Source organism: Thamnophis elegans, chromosome 1, assembly GCF_009769535.1.
Source record: "Thamnophis elegans isolate rThaEle1 chromosome 1, rThaEle1.pri, whole genome shotgun sequence".
NCBI lineage: Eukaryota > Metazoa > Chordata > Lepidosauria > Squamata > Colubridae > Thamnophis > Thamnophis elegans.
In genome coordinates, this window is record NC_045541.1 from 112,866,264 (window position 1) to 112,887,956 (window position 21,693).

Consider the following 21,693-nt stretch of genomic DNA (forward strand, 5'->3'; position numbering starts at 1 on the left):
GGCTTTTTTGAGGGCTGCAAACTAATGTACCACAGAAACAGCTGTCATTTTCAAATCAAATTAATGATGTAATATCAGAGCATCATGATGATCATAACAAACATTGGGAATTAAGATAAACGTAAGGTAAAGGTAAAGGTTCCCCTCGCACGTATGTGGTAGTTGTTCCCGACTCTAAGGGGCAGTGCTCATCTCCGTTTCTAAGCCAAAAAGCCAGTGCTGTCTGATGTCAATTCTGTGGTCATGTGGTCAGCATGACTAAATGCCGAAGGCGCACGGAACGCTGTTTCCTTCCCACCAAGGTGGTTCCTATTTTTCTACTTACATTTTTATATGCTTTCGAACTGCTAGGTTGGCAGAAGCTGGGACAAGTAACAGGTGCTCACTCTGTTACGCAGCGCTAGGGAATTAAGATTAACATTGGGAATTAAGATACCATTCTTAATATCTCACAGTCTTCTAATTGGTAGAATTTGTCATGTGTTATTTTCTGGAAAGGTTACGGTTGAGAGGTAAAGGACACCTGAATAGCTTAGAACTCAACCTTTTCTTTATCCCCCCTGAAATTCCTTTTTTGGCCACGTACCATGGCCACAGACGCCAAGACTTAACTCAATATTTAAATGGTGGATGGTAGTGAATGGAAGAATTTATATCCTGCAGACAGATGGTTATGAGCATTCTTTAGAGTTGCCTCTTGAAAAAAGCATCTTTGGGACCTAGTTCTACTGTTATAATCCCTAATTATTTGACATGCCGATGGGCTAATAATAAAAAATATCTTGGAGGCTCTGTACATAAATAAATGTTCAGCAAAGCAGGACTGTTTAAGTTTTTCTTTTGCAGTTATTTTCATTGAAATGTCATATGCTTTTGACATATTGCTTATCTTTATTTAAATTCTGAATGGATTTTCTTCCTAGATGCTGGTCAGAGCAAATGCAGATTAGAAAGAACCCAAGCACTGGATCAAGTGAAGAAGCCACAAGAAGCGGTCTTTGTTCCAGAGTGTCATGAGGATGGATCATTTACCCAAGTAAGATTTTTATTATGATTTTCAAACTTTTAGACTTTCTCTTACGCACTTAACCAATATCATAAATTGTGGGAATTTCTTAATCCATAACCAATGTGGTTGAAGCAGTGTCTGACATTTATATTTTGCATTATTACCTGTACATGCACACATATTTTATGAAGATACCTGATATACTATACAAACAATTAAGATGGCTTTGTGGTAGTTGGCCCAGAAAATTTGAGGCTCTAATGATTCAGGAAGTGTTTGTGAATTGTGAAAAGGAAAGTTCACAATGCCTTCCTTCCTCCTTCCTTCCTCCCTTCCTTCCCTCCCTCCCTCCCTCCCTCCCTCCCTCCCTCCCTCCCTCCCTCCCTATAAGTGGGAGCTAAATACAAACTTTCATAATTGTACCAGGTTTGTATAAAATAGCACATTTGGGGAGAACTAGGCTTTTGGGTGTCCCAAAGGTGATTTTTTTTTCAAAAGGCAACTGGACTTTGTTTTTCCTTGAAGATATTTCACTTCTCATCCAAGACGTTTCTTCAATTCTGACTGAATGGTGGAGGATGAAAGGATTTATATTCCTTGCAATCATCTGGTCATTGGCACTTTTTGGGAGAGTCATTGAGGCACTTGGAGGTCTATCTGTGCCCTCAAGGTCACCTGAATAATGCAAATGGGGTGTGGAACCTTCTGGAACTGCTGGAAGGATTGTGTTGTAAACAGGAGATAGGTGGTGTCATTTTCCTCCCACTCTGATGAGTTAACTGTTAATCTTAATGTAAATGGCCTCTTTGACCCCACTTTCAAAGCAGCAGTCCTCTCTGTCCAGAATGTGGACTTTGCTATTGTCCAAAGAGTGACCTTTGTCTTTCTAAAACAGATGGACTGCTGAATCTTGTTGTGATGGCCATGTTGTGCCATGTGTTTGTGAAGTGGTTGTTTTGTTTCTCCAATATACAATCTGTACATGTCTCACTGTATTGTATTGCTTATATCACATTGCTCAATTTGTTATCCTTGGGGTGGACGAGCTTAGTGTATTAGACAGAACCTTGCTATTAATACCCCAATCAACAACTAAAAAGCCACACACAACAGGCACCATATAAATACCACACACAGAATGGGCCAAAGCACACACACTGCTAGAGAGAAGTTCCCTGAGGATGGACTCCAGCATGAGTCTAAAAGCTTGAAAAACTAAACTTCCGGTCCCAGTGACCAACCCAGATTGGACCCTATATCTACTCACTCTAAAAACTTGCTTTCAGTTGCAGAAATATAGTTAAAAAGAGATTTATGGGACATCACCATTTATAATTTCTGTAACTGGGCTCAAGCAGCACACTGAGCAACAAAATATAATCAAGCTTATTACATCATAGAAATGCAGGAGACAAGTCTTTAATATGATGGTTATACATGTCATGGTTATGTGGTAATGCGGTAATGCATCCACTAAGTATTGGTGGATAAAATTGGAAGGTAATGTCTGACAGTAATATAAAAAAGACAGCACACAGCACAAATTAGGGTTTCTGGTTTCCTGTAAAATTATTAAGAGCAGTACCTTTTTTTTGAAATAATATTAATGTTTGAAGTATAAATATTGCATGCTGTGCAACATAACAAACCATTACACGAATATGCATGAAATACGTTTCCTTATTCCTGAAAATGTATTTTTAAAGAGATGAAAGTTGTTGCATTAATGTGGAGCCAGAGGCATATTGCAAAAGTAACCATCTATTCTCTCAAACAGGTCCAGTGCCACACCTACACTGGATATTGCTGGTGTGTCACTCCAGATGGCAAGCCTATCAGTGGTTCTTCTGTGCAGAACAAAACTCCTGTATGCTCAGGTATTGAAGGCAGAGAATTAAAGGTTTGCATACTTTGAAAGGAATAAGCTCTTTGCATTTGTAATCTTTAAAACTCAATTAATACAGTTCAACAGTCCAAACTGTACTCTGTGCTCTGTACTCAACAACAATGGTTGTTGTCCATCTTGTGGCTGAAACCTTGCTGGTCAAGAGATATCAATTGGAGTTACAGGTAGTCTCTGATCTATGATCACAAATGAGCCCAGGCCTTTGGTTGTAAGTTGTTACTGTTACTGCTACTGTTGTAAGCTGAGTGATCATGTGACTGGACTTGATTTTCAATCGTTTTTACAACAGTTGTTAAAGTAGTCACCATGGTCATTAAATAACAATATGGTTGTAACTTAGATATCCAGCTTGTCCATTGGACCTATTCCATTTCTTTGCTGGAAAATGGCAAAAAAAGTTGGAAAAGGCAAACATGTGACCACGGGACACGGCAGCCAGGGAGCTGGTTGCCAAGCAACCAAAATGAGATCATGTGACCATAGCAATAGCAATAGCAGTTAGACTTATATACCGCTTCATAGGGCTTTCAGCCCTCTCTAAGCGGTTTACAGAATCCCCCAACAACAATCCGGGTCCTCATTTACCCACCTCGGAAGGATGGAAGGCTGAGTCAACCCTGAGCCGGTGAGGATTTGAACAGCCGAACTGCAGAACTGCAGAACTGCAGTCAACTAAAGTAGCCTGCAGTGCTGCATTAACTACTCCGTCACCTCAACGATGGAGGTGGGGCAGCAGGTATAACTTGAGGAGGTATTATAAGTGGAGTAACGATTTTGTGGCTGTGTATCTTCACATATTAAGTGGACTAGTCATAAGTCAAGGATTACCTATAGTGCTAAACTATATTGATAATAACACATAGTTTCTTGATTCTGTTTGAGTAGTGTGTTTCTTTTAATAAATACATGGTATATTGTTACTTATTGTTTAACAGAAATCCTTAAGAATGAAATAATTTAAATTCCTATCATATCTGGAAAAAAAATTCTGGCAATTTCAATAATTATCTCTAGAAGCGTCTGTTTTGGGTTTAGCTGGATAGCACAACTCTTAAATTAACCATTTATGCTACACTGCCCATTTCTGTTATACATCTACGAAAAAAAAAACATTGGCCCTACTGCAGGGGTGTCAAACTCAAGGCCAGCAGGCCACATCCGGCCTGCAGGGTGCTTAAATCTGGCCCATGGGGCTTGTCTGGAAATAGCAAAGGACCGGCCCACGGTGCCTCTGGCAGATAAAATTGATTTTTGGCCAGCAGGGTACTGCTGCAGGAGGCATCCGTCCCACCCCCCCACTCTCAGGCAGCCCACGCAGGAGAATTACAATACTGATCCGGCCCTCGAAAAAATCCAGTTTGACACCCCTGCTCTACAGTGTTAGTTTTAATATTAAGTATGGTTCTGATCAATAACCAAATTACCATGGTTCATTGGCCATGTGTTTATCAGGTTGGTGACATCACCAATTTTCCTGACTGCCTTTTTTTTGTCCTTGTAATTCATAAGTTTATTTCAAATTTAAACCAGCAAAAAGACAGACCTAATTCAGAGCTGGCAGGCAAAGCAATAAGTGTAGGGAATCAATGATTGCTTGGATCCAGCTGTCTAGCTACTACTATTGGCATAGTGCTTTGAAGCTTCCTATAGATTGGACAGTAATTTGGATGATACCAGTGAATGTTTTGCTCATATACTTGTTTTTCATTTAAGGCTCAGTACCGACGGCCATTAGGACAGGGTAATTCTGGAAGAAAAGGTGAGTAAGTTCTATGCTACAAGAGGGGAGGTTTTCAAGGCTTTCCCATTTACATCTGCCCCCTATTTTAACTTTCTAGGACAGGGTTTGTCAAACTCAAGCCCAATGGGCCAGATGCAACCTGCAGGGTGCTTAGATCGACCCGTGGGGCTGCCCTGAAAACAGTGAAGGACCAGCCAGGGGTGCCTCTGCAGTGCTTGGGTCACCACAGGTACCTCCGACACAAGTGACGTCGAGCTGGCCATGCCCCCTGGCCATGCCCCCCCCCAGGTCAAAACAACCCTGATGTGTCACTCCATGAAAACTAGTTTGACACCCTTGTTCTAGGAGAACATAAAGCATAATGAAAGGATGTCATTGTAACCAAATTTCAACTTCTATGCTGGACATTAATGCTACATCTTAAAGTATTACTTAAAAATAAGAATTTTGGCAGAAATTTCAAGATAATCATGCTAACCTTGAGGACATCTAGTATTCTTGTACAATGAATGCAAAACTTGCATGCTTAACATAAGCTTTATCCAAGACACAGTGGCTGTTCCAAGTTAGGTTTTATGACTTTTCTTTCTGAACAGTAGCATCTTTGACTTGGATATAGTTGGTCTTTTTTCCCCCAGCTCCGCAGAAGAATATCAGGTCAACTCAAATGCTGCTATAAACATGCCATTGTCTTTCATTTCCCAAGTATAATCTTTATAAGCCAAACAAATACTTGATCTTTATGTAAACCATTCTCTATTTTTCACTTGAAGATTAATAGCTTTTAAAAGTTGTTTAGGTCAAATCTTTCAAATGACTTCAGCGGATTCCAAGGCAGACAATATAGAAAATTGTGTAGTTTTGTATTATATTTTCCATATTTCTACTGGGACACAATTCCCCTTTAATTCCATTATAAAGGCTAAATAACTGTTACATGCATTTTAGCATTTTTATAAGCCTGCCCTTTAGGAGCTGAATCCGAAATCATACAAATATCAGCTTTTGCTAAAATGAACAATACCTAAGGAGGATATGTTCATTATGTAGTGATTAGATTTATAATTGATGCTTATCTTCCAGAATTATGATATGTGCTTTAGAAAAGTACGTACTTTGGATTTTTGAACTTTTTCTAATATATTGCATGTACTATGATCTATGCTTATTATAGAATTGCAGTTATCCAAGTTCCTGGAAGTAGTCAGATATATGACTACTAGTCATGATATATGACTATATGACATAAATATGTAAGTAAAATTTAACTACCAGTTGTAATAACTAAAAATGGCTTCTAGTGGGTGTCAGCCATATATTCTGAATAATTATATGTCGGTTATTATATGATAATTATTATCCATAAAATTAAATAGTACAGTCATCTAGAAACTCGAACTTTTAAAAAGCTGTTTGGCTGATCGGTGTTGGAAATAAAGTTTCTGATCAACTGAAACAGTGATCTCATCCAGCAAGGCAAATTTTGTTGGTCAAAGCAATTTTCAGCCTGATGATCCCATATGTATTTGGGCTACAATCTTCAAAATTCCCAGCTACCCTGAATGCTATCCAATGTTTACATGAGAACTATTGTTTTAATGCTTTCAGACATGAGGTTTTAATGGTTTTAGCCACTACAATCCAGACAAGTAGAATGTGGCTTTTTGTACTAATCCTCCCTTAGTTTACACCACTGATTGATGAGAAATGATGTCAGCGAGATCAGCATTCAGGTAAGAGCTACCGAAAGACTTTACTGCTATATAGCAGCCATGTGGTAGTAAAGGTAATCAGTATATCCTTGGGTACCATTTTGTATAAGGTGGCAACTGATAGGGAATGAAAATGTGGTTTTCTCTGTGCTGTTTATTGTCACTGCACTACAAAAGAGGGTTAGGGAACTATACTATATAATAGATGATGCCATTCATTGTTGCTAGGAGTTTTCTCTCATAAAAAACATGTTGCAAACATCTATCTGTTGTATAAAGGGGGTTCTTATTTCATTTCCTGCTACATTTTGACCCTACATTATGCAAAGCAAAAAATAATAATAAAATTACTTTAATCTTTTTTTATTAAAGAGGATAATAGAGAGATATTTATTTCCATCTTCCATGCAAACCTTGCTTTCCTTTGTAGTGATTCTGTATGCTGTCAAACTGGGAGGGAAAGAGCAAAAAACACATGGATTCTCAAACTGAATCTTCTGCCATTTTTCCATGGAAAGGGTAGAGAGGAGGAGGAAAAAAAGAAACAGCAGCATAATTTGTTCAACTCTGGGTTTCAGTATCCCTCACCTTGGAAGTGAGAGTAACAATTGGGGTTTATAAGAATTTGTTGCTCATTCATCTGAAGTCTTGGATTAAACCACTCCTGACCTTTAATCCTTCTCATATGTAATTGATGTAAAGCAGAACAGCTCCGCTCTTTTCTGCCATGTGCTGAACGGTGAATTGACTGAAACTTGACAGTATTTTTATGTCTGTTTCCATCAGGGTTTTTTTTTTTTTGGTCCTGCCCTTTCACTGAACTTTCCCATTTGTTTGCCTGAAAGTAAGTTGTCAGGGTTCCCGCCCCCACTTCATCTCTACTGTTCCTTAATCTACCTTTTGTCTTTGTCTCGTTACTAAAGAGAGAGCAGCCTTCCAGCTTATTAACGCATATATTTCAGTCAGAAGTCTTCTGCCTTATATGAAACTACATGCACCCAGAGGTGGGTGGCTCCCAGTTTGGCCTGGATCGGGCAAACCGATAGTAGCAGCGATGGGAGGCTCCACCCTCCCATGCTCCACATGGGAGCATGTCCGAACCGGTAGTAAAAAAAATCGGCAACCCACCATTGCATAACCTAGTTTCTTTACCGGTTTGGGGACTGGTTGGGTGAGACCTTTCTTGCTCCACCTCTTTAATAAGCCTGTCACAATGGTTACATGTAATATTTCCCACATAATTATTAACATTATCTTTAAGTTCCTAATTCTTGTTGATTGAGAGTTAAATATATTGAAACACAGCAATTTTCTAGTTAAACAGTGCAATATTTGATCTTGGGTTAAATGTTAGTTCTTCCTCCCCAGCCTACTGACTTGCTTTGCACTTTTGAGTTTTGAGTGTTTCATTTTCATTCTTCTTTCTGTATTTCACATTTGTGAAACAACTCAGCTCCCGTATTTTATTTTGGTAATACAGCTGCAATATTAATTTGTTTTTTTTTATCTTGGAACTCATGTCAATGTTCATAGTATTCTCTCTAAGTTTTGTTATAAAAACCATGTAAGGTAAGTTGGGCTGAGAAAGAGTAACTGGGCCAAAGTCATCTGGTAAATTTCCATGGTTAAGAGTGGACAAGAGGGTGGGCTTTCCTGGTGCCAGTCCAATGCCTCAACTAGGACAGCACAGTGGGTTGCTTTGCATGTTAGTATATTGGAGAGTGCAATATTATGAAATAACTTGGTTTAAATGAATGGTTTGGTCTAGGACAGGGGTGTCAAACTCACGTCCCATGGGCTGGATGCGTCACATGCTGGCCACACCTACCCCCGATTTAATAAAGGGGGAAAAGTCGTGATATGTCACGTGACAACAACATGATGCCATGAGTTTGATATCCTGGTCTAGGATTAACCTCACAAAAGAACACCTCCCAATATTTGCATCTTTTAAAATCTTATAGTTTTAGGAGAGCTTGACCATCATATAAGAATTTCCAGTCTGAAGAAGAGCCAATAAACAGAAACTAAAAACTTTTGTTGATACTGAGATGCCATGAGAGTTGGTTTTTTAGTTTGAAAATAAGGAAGATACTAGATGAGGTGCGCTGCTTTGAAGAAATGTCATTTAAATACTTCCTTAATTTAAAGATGTCACTACAGGAAAAGGCTTACAACATAGTTCCAATCCATTTACTAACTCTTATATTTTCTAGGCTGAGAAGCTCTTACTTTTATGTTAAGAATTTCAAAAAATTGTTACTCTAATGCCCTTTGATCTGCTATTATTTAAGGTGGCCTAGAAGCTGTATGTGCTGCTGATTGCAACTGTGATATTGTCAAATGGAATCATATGGCACTATAACTGTTTTTCTAATGACTTAATTGGTGCACAATTATTTTGTACATCACACTTAAGGGGAGGTGCAGTAAGGAAATAATAATTTTGACTTGACAGTTCACTATGATATGTTCTCCCCCTAACTTAAATTTAATCCTATCTTTTACCTGTGTATTAGATTTTTTTTGGATTTTGGATTTTATTGGAAATTTATATGCCGCCCTTTTCCCTGAGGGGACTCAGGGCGGCTTACAACAGTGAAGGGAAGGGAGTGCAAGACAAGACTTAAAAAGAAAAGAATCGTGATTAAAAAGAAAATTGATCATAAAAACACAACATTCACTCAACATTCGGGCGGGGTGAGAGTAATCCTATCCCCAGGCCTGACGGGATAGCCAGTTCTTAAGGGCTGTGCGGAAGGCCTGGACTGTGGTGAGGGTACGGATCTCCACGGGGAGGTTGTTCCATAATGTCGGAGCAGCAACTGAGAAGGCTCTCCTCCGCGTAGTCGCCAGTCGGCACTGACTGGCGGATGGAATTCGGAGGAGGCCTACTCTGTGCGATCTGATGGGACGCAGGGAGGTAATTGGCAGGAGGCGGTCTCTCAAATAGTCAGATCCACTACCATGGAGCGCTTTATAGGTGGTAAGTAAGACCTTGAAGTGCACCCGACGATCAACAGGTAGCCAGCGCAGCTCACGGAGGATTGGTGTTATATGGGCGAACCGTGGTGCACCCATGATCACTCGCGCGGCCGCGTTCTGGACTAGCTGAAGTCGCCGGATGCTCTTCAAGGGCAGCCCCATGTAGAGCACATTGCAGTATTCCAGCCTAGAGATCACAAGGGCTCGAGTGACTGTTGTGAGAGCCTCCCGGTTCAGGTAGGGCCGCAACTGGCGCACCAGGCGAACCTGGGCAAATGCCCCCCTGGTCACAGCCGACAAGTGGTGGTCAAAACTCAGCTGTGGATCCAGGAGGACTCCCAAGTTGCGGACCCTATCTGAGGGGAATAAATTTTGCCCCCCCAGCCTGATAGGTGGAACGTTAGCCAAATTTTTGGGAGGAAAACACAACAGCCACTCGGTCTTGTCTGGGTTGAGTACCAGTTTGTTAGCTCTCATCCAGTCTTTAACAGCCTCAAGGCCCGGTTCATCACGTCCGCCGCTTCATTGAGTTGGCACGGGGCGGACAGATACAACTGAGTATCGTCCGCATACTGGTGGTATTTTATCCCGTGCCTTCGAATGATCTCGCCCAGCGGTTTCATGTATATGTTAAATAGCAGGGGGGACAGAACCGAACCCTGCGGCACCCCATAGGTTAGGGGCCTCGGGGACGATCTCTCCCTCCCCACCAACACCGACTGCGACCTGTCCGAGAGGTAGGAGGAGAACCACTGTAAAACAGTGCCGCCCACCCCCACCTCCCGCAGTCGTCGCAGAAGGATACCATGGTCGATGGTATCGAAAGCCGCTGAGAGGTCGAGGAGAACCAGGATGGACGCATAGCCTCCATCTCTGGCTCTCCAGAGATCATCGGTCAATGCGACCAAAGCGGTTTCAGTGCTGTAACCGGGCCTGAAGCCAGACTGGAAGGGGTCAAGGTAGTTAGCTTCCTCCAAGGTACGCTGAAGCTGTAAGGCCACCACCTTCTCAACAACCTTCCCCAGAAAGGGGAGGTTGGAGACTGGGCGATAGTTGTTAAGAACTGCTGGATCCAAGGACGGTTTCTTCAGGAGGGGCCTCACCACCGCCGCCTTAAGCGCGGTGGGGAGGTGTCCCTCCCGAAGAGAGGCGGTAACAACCGCCTGGATCCAGCCTCGTGTCACCTCTCTGCTGTTGGCAGTCAGCCAAGAGGGACACGGGTCCAGTATGCAGATGGAGGAACTCACAGCTCGCATAGCCTTGTCCACATCCCCGGAGGCAACATCCTGAAACTCAACCCAGAGATGGTCTACCAAGTTATTCCCCTGTGTCCCGGCTGGATCTGCAGGGGTGGAGTCCAGTTCCGATCGAAACCGAGCAATTTTGTCCGCCAAGAACTGACTATATTCCTCAGCCTTACCCTGCAGGGGGTTCCCCGTCTCCCTCCTATTTAGGAGGGAGCGGGTTATCCTAAACAGGGCGGCTGGGCGAGACTCGGCGGCCGCTACCAAGGAGGCAATGTGTGATCTTTTGGCGGTTCTCAATGCCCAAATATACTCCTTGGTGCAAGCTGTCAACAGTGCTCGGTTCGATACGGACCTGTCGGATCTCCACCGGTGTTCTAGGCGTCTCCTCCGGCGCTTTATCTCGCGGAGCTCCTCGGTGAACCAAGGGGGTCTCCGCGAGCCGCTGACCCGGAGGGACCGTAGTGGCGCAATTCGGTCTAGAGACTCTGATGCCGCCGAGTGCCAGGCCGCAGCAATAGTCTCCGCCGAACTGTGGGCGAGAGCATCTGGAATGACCCCAAGCTCCGTCTGGAACCTAACAGGGTCCATCAGTCGCCTGGGGCGGAACCACCTGGTCGGTTCCTCCTCCCTACGGTGGGGGTTTGGCCTCCGGAAGTCTAACCTCAGTAGGTAGTGGTCTGACCACGACAGGGGAATGATCTCATTTCCCCTCAGACCAAGATCATAACTCCACTGCTCCGAGAGGAATACGAGGTCGAGTGTATGTCCTGCCAAGTGGGTAGGGCCTCGAATTACCTGGGTCAGGCCCATGGCTGTCATGGAGGCCATGAACTCCTGCGCTCCATCAGAGTGTTCACCGAGCGAAGGCAAATTGAAGTCCCCCAGAACCATTAGCCATTAGGGAACTAAACTGCTAGCTCGGCTATTGACTCGAGGAGCGCAGGGAGGGCCGCTGCAACGCAGTTGGGAGGCAGGTACGTTAGCAGCAAACCCGCTTGACCCTTGAGGTCCAACTTCACTAGCAGGGACTCACACCCGACAAGCTCCGGAGCAGGGATCCTACGAGGAGCTAAAGACTCCCGGGCTACAATAGCCACACCGCCACCCCTTCCCTGGGCTCTCGGCTGATGAAGCACCTGAAACCCGTCTGGGCACAGCTCTACGAGGGGGACTCCTCCCTCCGTGCCCAGCCATGTTTCAGTAATACATGCCAGGTCTGCCCCTCGTCTACAATCAAGTCCCGGACGAGGGGAGCCTTATGGATAACAGACCTGGCATTTAGTGACAGCAGCCTGAGACCAGGGTCCTGATCGCTCACGCCATCTGACCTTGGAGTGGGACGTAGGGCCGGAAGGAGGGATCTCTGCAATATAGCGAACCCTCCTTCCCCTATGATGGCCAGCCCTAAAGTCCCCGCCATATCTGCCTCTCCCTGTTATGACCGCAATGCTCCGACTCTCTCCGTGGGCATAATATTATTTATTATTTCTTAAAAATGCTTTTGGTGTGATTATATTTATTGCTTAATCATGAACAAAGGTGAAAACATATCTCTCCAACCTATATCTATGCTAGCTCCCATCTTGTTTCTGTAGTTTTGTATTAGTTGTTGATTTATAAACTTCAATCTTTATTAGATTGAATACAATACACAATATTCTAAAGTATTCAGAATATAATCGGCAATTTTATGCTTTTCTGCGGGCTATCTTCAGAAGTCTTTTTTATCTCATGCTGTCTACAACAAGGTAGTTCACATTTTGTTTTGTAAAAATTTGTAAATATCAAAGCTGGCACAACATTTTCAGAATTTTTAAATTTTTGAGGGAAAACAGATGCACACCTCAGATGTTCAATCATTCTCTGTTAATTCAATGGAATGTAGCATTCCACAACGGTTAGCAAATTCCAGAAGGTCCGGAATGACTGAATTAAGTTTTGACTGCATCTGGAGAGTCATTTTCCCCCAGATAGATTGTTTATTAAACCTGGAATGTGATGTAATAATTCCTGAACCTGTAGAATATCAGTGCCAATGTAAGATCATTCTTTTTCTTTGTGTTAAATGAGTTGGAATGGGTACTGAAAGCAGAATAGAAAATGTGTTATTTTTGTCTTGGAATTCATGTCATATTAAATGAATAACTGCATAAACGGTTAGTTGTTATTAAGGGTAAGTGATCATTGGCACAGACTTAAATGCGCTTTGTAGCTTTGTGCCTGGAAAAGAAACACATACACAAACACACACAAAGATAGAGAGAGAGAAAGAGAGAGGAAAGAAAGAGAAATAGAGAAATAGAGTTGTATGTTTGTTTTCCACTATGCTGATGTAAAACAGAATTTTATTTTATTTATTTATTCATCCATCCATCCATCCATCTATCCATTAAAACTGACTGAATCTAAAATAACTCTGGGCAGCATTCAAGAATAAAAACAGAAGTGTAAAAGAAAAACATAACATTTTAAAAATGTTTAACGTAGCAGCCCCCAGCCTTTTAAGCACTAGGGACCAGGTTCTGGAGAGAGGTTGTTTTTGCAGAGCGGAAGGGGCATGGTTTCGTGTACTGTCTGCATCGCGCAGATGGGGCTTCGCTTGTTTGTAGGGCCCGATTTTTGGCATGCTGTGGCTCAGTGCTGGTCCACAGACTGGAGGTTGAGGACCCCTCCTTTAACAGGTAACACCACTGTATCAATTGTTATTGAAGGGGTACTGAAATTAAAAGGAAAGTGATCTTAAATCTTTAACCTAATGGCCATTGACAAAAAAAAACCTACCCATTCTATACATTTCTTTAGAAAAAGTTCAGTAGATGCAGGGCATAGGTTTCCTGCCTTTCAGAAGAAATTCTGGAATGATTTTAGAGAAGGCATGTAGAGAAAGCGCTCTAGAAAGAGTGCAGAGAAGAGCAACAAAGATGATTAGGGGACTGGAGGCTAAAACATATGAAGAACGGTTGCAGGAACTGGGTATGTCTAGTTTAATGAAAAGAAGGACTAGGGGAGACATGATAGCAGTGTTCCAATATCTCAGGGGTTGCCACAAAGAAGAGGGCGTCAAACTATTCTCCAAGGCACCTGAGGGTAGAACAAGAAGCAATGGGTGGAAACTAATCAAGGAGAGAAGCCACTTAGAACTAAGAACAAATTTCCTGACAGTTAGAACAATTAATCAGTGGGATTACTTGCCTCCAGAAGTTGTGAATGCTGCAACACTGGAAGGTTTTAAGAAGATGTTGGATAACCAATTGTCTGAAGTGGTGTAGGCTTTCCTGCCTAGGCAGGGGCTGGACTAGAAGACCTCCAAGGTCTCTCCCAATTCTGTTATTCTATTCTATTTAATGGAAAACGAAAAAAAGTATGCCAGAATTCAATACTTAAAGATATAGATTTTTAAAAATGTTCATCAAAATATGCCCACATATAAAATTATGTTATTTATATTATTCAGAATAGAGAACCTAAAGGTCAGTTGCTCCAATGGTCTTTAGTATTCCATGTTTGGCCTAGGTATTGATCCAGAATTTACAAATGTATTAAATTGTGTGAATGTCTTGGGGATAGTGGTCCAGGCTGCTTCTGTGGCCCTAGTGGTGAGAAAAAGAAAAAGGGTGTGTCCGTGAGGGTGGGTGGGTGGGTGAGGAGGAAAGAATTGAGAAGCAAAAGTACACTTTGCGATATTTCTCCCTGGGTTCATTGAACACAGCTGGAGATGTAAAGTGGGGTATTATGGCTTCTGACCATGCAGGTGGCTGAAGGAAGGCCAATTGTGTCTGGGAGGAATTAGGCCAAAAATTTCGACTATTTATTTAATCCTCTGGAACAGCCTTTTTTCTCGTCTGTTTTTCTTTTCCTGTTGAACAGACCGCTTTACAGGGGGCACGTGTGGTAATTAACACATGCAGCTGTGGGTCTTCAGCCATATGGTTGAATTTCAAATGACCATGATCTGCACCCCTGCCCCCTTTCTGCCAACCTGAGGACTTGGAAGATGTGAGTAGGTTTAATGCAGAGGCTTTTACTGTTGGGAGAGGGAGGGAGCGAGAGGGAAAAGAATGAGAATATAAATATAAGGCTTTTTTTTAAAGAATCAGGATAATGGTCCTTGTCCCAATACAGTTTGTTTACATAAAACAAGATTTGCTCACCTTTACCTTTTTATACCAGATTGCACAGGAAAGAGGGAGACAATTTTTTGCTGCACTGGCAGCAAAACATTAAATATTTTCCACTCCTATGCAGCAGGCACTTTTCCACTTGTCTCCATTTGACCTCTGCTTTCATAGACTAGTGCATCAAGTAATTAAAGCTAGTTATGTTTCTATCTCGATTGCAAATAAGAAATTGGAGGAGGGTAGAATATGCTGGGAAGAAAAAAGCCAGTTTGATTTAAAAAGAAAAAAGAAGAAGAAGAAGAAGAAGAAGAAGAGAAGAAGAAGAAGAAGAAGAAGAAGAGAAGAGAAGAAGAAGGAAGAAGAAGAAGAAAGAAGAAGAAGAAGAAGAAGAAGTAGTAGTAGTAGTAGTAGTAGTAGTAGTAGTAGTAGTAGTAGTAGTAGTAGGTTGGATACTCTCTGAAGATTAACTTGGCTTTAGAACAGGCCAGATCTGGAGGTTGGGCCCTATTTTTACAGTGACTTTTCTACCTTCCTCTGTGACAGGTTCTAGCTAGTGGGATGTGAGAGGTTGAGCAGTTCAATCTTTGGCCTCTGTAGAAGGGGTGCCTCATGGTTCAGGTCTTTCACTTCTCCATTTTACCATCCATATCATCTACATGAGAATGCTTGGAGAGGTCATCGAACACCATGGGGTGCAGTATCATCAGCAGGCAATCTGCTATGCGTCTCCACTTCCTGACAACCAAGGGACACTGCCTTGGTAATAGTTCAAAGCCTGTAATGCATTGTTGGGGCGAAATCAGTTTCAATTCACCCCTAGCAAGATAGAGTGGCTCTGGGTTTTGGTGAGGTATCATTTGTTACTCTTGCTGGCATGGTTACTCCTCCAGACAGAGCTGGTAATGCCATCTGGCTGTTCGACAGCCTGGGGCTAAAGAGTTTTTTGCCCCCCTTCTCGGTATGGTTGTGTGTGTTTTTAAATTTTGTATTGTTATGTCTCGTCTTTTTTACCCCCCCTGTCTGTACCCCCCTTCCCTGATTGAATTGTGAGCGCCCTGAGTCCCCTTCGGGGAAAAGGGCGGCATATAATGTAATCAATCAATCAATCAATCAATCCTCCTGGACTCTTGACTCCTGCTCAAGGAGCAAGTGGGCACAGATTCATCTTGTGTGCCCATTCTTGAACCAGGAGGCCTTGATCATAGTATCTCATGATGGTCTGGTCATTTCCTGGCTGGATTTTTGCAGAAGGCCCTCTGTAAATTACAGCTGATTTAAAAGGCAGTGGCACACACAATTCTGGGTGCTTTGAGGTTCGCCAAAGTTGTACCACTGCTGTGTGAGTTTCCGTGGCTTATAGCAGTGATGGCGAACCTTTTCGACACTGAGTTTGAAAAGGCAGCATGCACATGCTCATCTAGGTTGCAATCTGGAAGAGGAGCTGCCCAGGGGGCATCCGTGCGCGGGAAAATGAACTTCCAGTTTCTGGTGCGTGAATGCGTGCCATCCAGCTAATCTTCTGGTTACTGGCACGCATGTGTGTGTGACGATCAGCTGGCCGGCACGCATGCTCATGCTGGAAAATGGAAGACCAGCTGTTTCAGTTTCCGGCACTGCCGCATGCTGAAGGCCAGCTGATTGTTGCAAGCGCATGCTCACGTGAAACCCGGAAGACGAATGGGTGACACTGCACATGCCAGGTGACATGGCTCCGTGTGCTACTTCAGGCACGTGTGCCATAGGTTCATGTCACGGGCTTATAGTTTCTTTTTGGGTGTGATTCAGGATACTGGTTAGCACCTTTAAAGTCCTTATTTTCACAAAACTAGGTTGTCTGTAGGATCATTTCTCCTACCGACTCACTAGGTCTGATAGGGTGGGTGTGCTTTAAATCCCTTCCTTCAAATGTTGCCCTCTAGTGGGATCTAGATAAGTGTGACTTCCTGGTAGCTGACCCTACTCTTCGGAACACCTTCTCCACAAGATCCGATGGGGCTTCTAGCCTTCTGAAAAGTCCTAGCTCTCCCTCTCCCCCCCAACATTGAGGTAGTGTGAATCTGGAGCCTAGAAGGGGAGATGTGGCTAAGTTAGGGTCCCTAAGCATTTTCTGTGGTTTTTAATTATTTTTACTATCTTTATTGTTGTTTGTGAGCTGCCAGGGTTATATTACATAAGGTGGGCACTGGGCAGATATATAATCTGTTAAATAAAATCAAATAAATAAACACACTTGCATGGAAATATCTCTCCATGAGTTCCAGCTGAATTGAAAGTTATTCATATCTTGGCATCTGTTGCTTCCAACTACTGTGTCTGGGTTTGTACATTTTATTAATTTACAGGGTTCTTTTTTGGTATGTCCTGTTGAGTGTAATCCAAATGGTTGGTTGGGTTTTTGCAGCATGGTAAACCATAAACCATGATTTATAAACTGAAGTGGCTGGGTTATATTTCACGCTTTTGGGTTACGTTTTACATTTTGTGCCAGAACTGCTTTTTATTTGCTTGGAAGGTATGAACTACGCATACAGTTCCATGGATTCTAAGAGCCTAACATCCAGGAAAGTTTAAATTATTTTTGAAAAACAGTGAACATTGTAGACAGTTGTTTCGGTTATGTGAGCATATTCCAATTGTTTTATTCTTAGGATCAGGTATATTACAAAAATTTTCCTGTTAAATCAAGAAATCATATAATCTGCTTTTTCTGTTCTCTACGAATATCTTTTAAAAAATGTTTAATTTACATGAAAGAACCCTTTGCTTTCCAATATGCACTTCTCATTGTAAAAAGTGTATTTTTATTGGGGGGAAAAGGGGACCAAGGACATCTAGTTGCATTATAGCCATAGCATTATTGTAGTATGCAGGAAGATACTGGATATGCCTAAATGAAATTGCAATATAGAGTGATATAAATAATATGCAAAATATATATAATAAAGTAAATGCTTACTGTGTTCTGTAACAGTAATCCTCCACTTACAACGATTCAGTTAGTGACCGTTCAAAGTTACAAAGGCACTGAAAAAATGGACTTATGACAATTTTCCACAGTTATGACATTTCCAGCAGCCCCATGATTTGTGATCAAAATTCAGATGCTTGGGAACTAGTTCATATTAATGACCATTGTGTGTCTCAAGGTCATATGGTCACCTTTTGCGACCTTCTGACAAGCAAAGTCAATGGGGAAGGCAAATTCACTTAACAATCAGGTTACTAACTTACCAACTGCAGTGAGTCACTAACAACTGAGGCAAGAAAGATAAAAAATGGGACAAAACTCGCTTAAATGTCTCACTTAACAACAGAAATTAGGGGCTCAATTGTGATCATAAGTCAAGGACTACCAGTATATGTTCTCCAGATCCTCCTTGTACTTGAATAATAAGATTAAATCAAAACAAGTCTAATTTAAACATATTTTGTCTTATGTATATGTATATATTAGCCTTCCAAACCATGTTAGATTTTATCTTCCATAATTCCATAGAGATGGAAGATTGGTATACAGTCTTAAGTATACATGTGCAGTGATTTAAATGCAGATAGATAGATAGATAGATAGATAGATAGATAGATAGATAGATAGATAATAGATATATAGGTTTGAAGGTTTATTGTATTTATATGCCGCCCTATTCCCGGAGGGACTCAGGGCGGCTAACAAACCCAAGGGGGGGGGGGGGTAAAACAAGAAGGGAATAGATAGATAGATAGATGATAGATAGAGGATATGATAAAATTCCTATCTAGAAAAGTATTTTATAGACAAATTGTATAGCCTTAAAATAGAAGTGGGAGATGAATTAATTAATTCCCCACAAGAGAAACTGAGATTTGCGGAACCAATACAGCTATGAAAGGGACGCGGTGGCTCAGTGGCTAAGACGCTGAGCTTGTTCATCAGAAAAATTGGCAGTTCAGCAGTTCGAATCCCTAGCGCCGCATAATGGAGTGAGCTCCTGTTACTTCTCCCAGCTTCTGCCAACCTAGCAGTTGGAAAGCACATAAAAATGCAGGTGGAAAAATAGGGACCACTTTGGTGGGAAGGTAACAAAGCTTCGTGCGCCTTGGGTGTTTAGTCATGCTGGCCACATGACCATGGAGAATGTCTTTGGACAGCATTGGCTCTTCGACTTTGAAACAGAGATGAGCACCACCCCATAGAGTCGGGAACGACTAGCACATATGTGCGAGGGGAACCTTTACCTTTATCTTTAGTTAACTCCTACAATCAAACATTCACTTTTGCAATGAATTGACAGTGACTTTATACACTCCTTGTCTTCCTCTGAACTAAAGATCTTCTGACGTTACTGAAAGTGGGATTTCATCTAGCTCTAACTGCCAATATATAGGCCTTATTGTTTAGAAAAGCCAGACCATAAAGGAAGGTCTTCATTCATTCTTAACATATACTAATACTCCACATTTTGCAATGTACTTGCAAACCAAAAATTAAGAAAACCTTTTACCAGAAAAATATGTTAAAAATGTGTAAGTACACAAAACTGTGCCAAATGCATAGATTTGTTTGCAGCTTTAGCATAATCTCAAATAAAATATAATAAAATATTTGGAATAAAAATGCCCCAAATGCTAGTATGAAACTTTGCTCAAATCTCAAATTGCTAAATGGGATGGGATGTCTCACTGTATAAATGAGAAAATAAAGAATTTAGATAACTGACCCAGACTGACTTACAGAAATGAGAAACTGAAAGAAATAACTGATTGGTCCTCCATTATTTGTCTCTACATGAAACTAACTTTAATAGAAGAGCATTAGCAAATGGAGAGCATAATGATAAAAAGCCAGAGGATTAAGGGATGTAACTGACAGCGTGTATCTTATATAGACAACTGTGCCATTATAAGCTTTATAGTAGATTTCATACAGTATCTCTGTAACTTATAATTGGATACAGGTTGTCCTTGACTTACAATCATAACTGAGCCCCAAGGCAGTTGATAAGTGAGTTTTTCCACATTTTGCAATCTTTTTTTGACATGGTTGCTAAGAGAGTCACTATAGTTGTTAAGTGAATTGTTAAGCAAATCTGGCTTCCCCCATTAATTGCTTGTCAGAAGCTCCCTAAGAAGGTTGCAAACGATAATTCCAGGACCCCGGGATGCTGGAAACCATGTTGCAGATGCCCAAAGTTTGATCATGTGATGCTTGAACAGTCATAAGTGTGGGAACAGGTCATAGGTCACTTTTTTTCAGTGTCTACCTGTATGTAATTCCTATGAAATTTGGAATAAATACTTAATAATTTCCTTCAATGTATGATCCGCATGGCTGTCAGGTATGGTTATCATTTTTAATTGCACTGTTAGCTGAATTTCTGCATGGTCCAAAGTCATAAGTAAAGTTTGGCAATTGAACTTCAGTGCTATGCCACTTGTACCCAAGTTTTTAGGAGTCAAGATTTTCAAAGCAATGCCCATATGATGCCATTTGTAAGAAGAAAACCAGCAGCTATTGGCCCTTTTGACATATCCCTTTTAAAGAATTTCTATCAGAGAAAGAAAGTGCTTTGTCTGGAGTCAGAATAAACTCATTGTACACCCAGATAATTAACACTTCAAGTGACTTGCCAGCTTCTCTAAAGCCACTATGCAACTTCTCGGTTTTGAGCTCTATTCAGACACTTAAGCACACCATTTTTGTTTTGTTTATTATTCAAAAAAGAAGAAGAAGAAAGTCCTTCATCAGAATAGTTGGAGCGGATCAACATTGTCCTTCCAATGGCATTTATCTCCAGCCAGCAGTGAATATGTCAATCAGAAATCAAAAAGCCAAACAGAAGAGGCTTTGAATTGTGTCATCAGGGGTCGAAGGGACTTCCAGCTGCCTGTGTACGGAACAGCCTTTCTTGCACACCAAAGAATTGTGCTGTCTGTCGCAAACACATACTCACCATGCTGAATTACAAAGCCTTTGAAGCATGAAGAATATTCCGAGGTCACCTCGTTCATATCAGTGCACCTGCAAGGGAGCTCTGAGGAGGGTGAGGGAAAGGGAGGGTGGCCTAATGTATTCTAGAAATACTTTCTGGCTTGGTTGATGGTTTTTACACCATGTTGCCTCAATTTCCACTGGCAGGGTTTGTAAGAAGCAGATACAATTTATTTCAGAAGTTGATATCATGTTTTGATTGATGATTATGCTCTGCATCCTAATTTAATTTCTTGGGTCAAAATAACAAACAAGCTTGCAATTTTTTATGGCCTCTGGGCCTAATAAGAGTTTTGAAAAAAAAATGTTTCGACCATTTCCACAAAGTGACCACTATGAAGGATGTTGTTAGTGTCTTCTTGCTACTTCTGTGGACATATTTTCATGCTCCATGTAGTTGGTTCTTTGTCCTTCTTCTCCTTTTCTAAGGCTTAAATCACAACTTCACCCAATTTTATAGCTGTGGGGATTCCCCAAAATTTATTTCAACCTACCGTGGGATCTTCTGTCTGACAAAATTCCTCAGCATTTAACAGTGGCTGCTTCCTTACTCCTATTCAGGGGGAGATTGAATAGAGGGGAGATAGGATTGGGGCAGATAATGAAAGTGTTAGAGTGTGCAGAGATGGATAAATTTACAAAAGAAATAATGGGGCAGACAGCTGTGGCATCTATATTAAAAATTACAGACCAACATCTTGTGATATTTCCTTATATGAAGGCATTCCTTATTCACTGGTCTTCTAAATATCTTTTGTGCTATCTGATTATCTTGCTGTTCTTTTTTTAATAACTTCTGATTCTTCCATAGAATAATTGGTTTTGCTTTTGTATGTTTGCTTTTGAATGCTATAGCTATATGTTTGTTTTTCCTGTTTCATAATTTTCCTTTCTATTGTCTTGTTCGGGGCACATTGCATTGGTTTAAGGCATATTACTTCTCTACTAATAAAGGAGAATATTAACTCAGGATTGAAATGAAGGGAGTTCTTGGTGCTCCCTGAGCT

At 41.5% G+C, this 21,693-nt stretch overlaps 1 protein-coding gene across 1 annotated transcript in view; it reads left to right on the top strand.

The window, feature by feature from the left end:
- Nucleotides 1-21,693, top strand: part of SMOC1 (SPARC related modular calcium binding 1) — a 67,211-nt gene that overhangs the window by 24,066 nt on the left and 21,452 nt on the right. The window contains exons 3-6 of the mRNA XM_032228025.1: nt 924-1,036; nt 2,787-2,886; nt 3,738-3,748; nt 4,635-4,674. Coding sequence (XP_032083916.1) covers nt 924-1,036; nt 2,787-2,886; nt 3,738-3,748; nt 4,635-4,674 — 264 coding nt within the window. The remainder of the gene's footprint in view (nt 1-923; nt 1,037-2,786; nt 2,887-3,737; nt 3,749-4,634; nt 4,675-21,693) is intronic.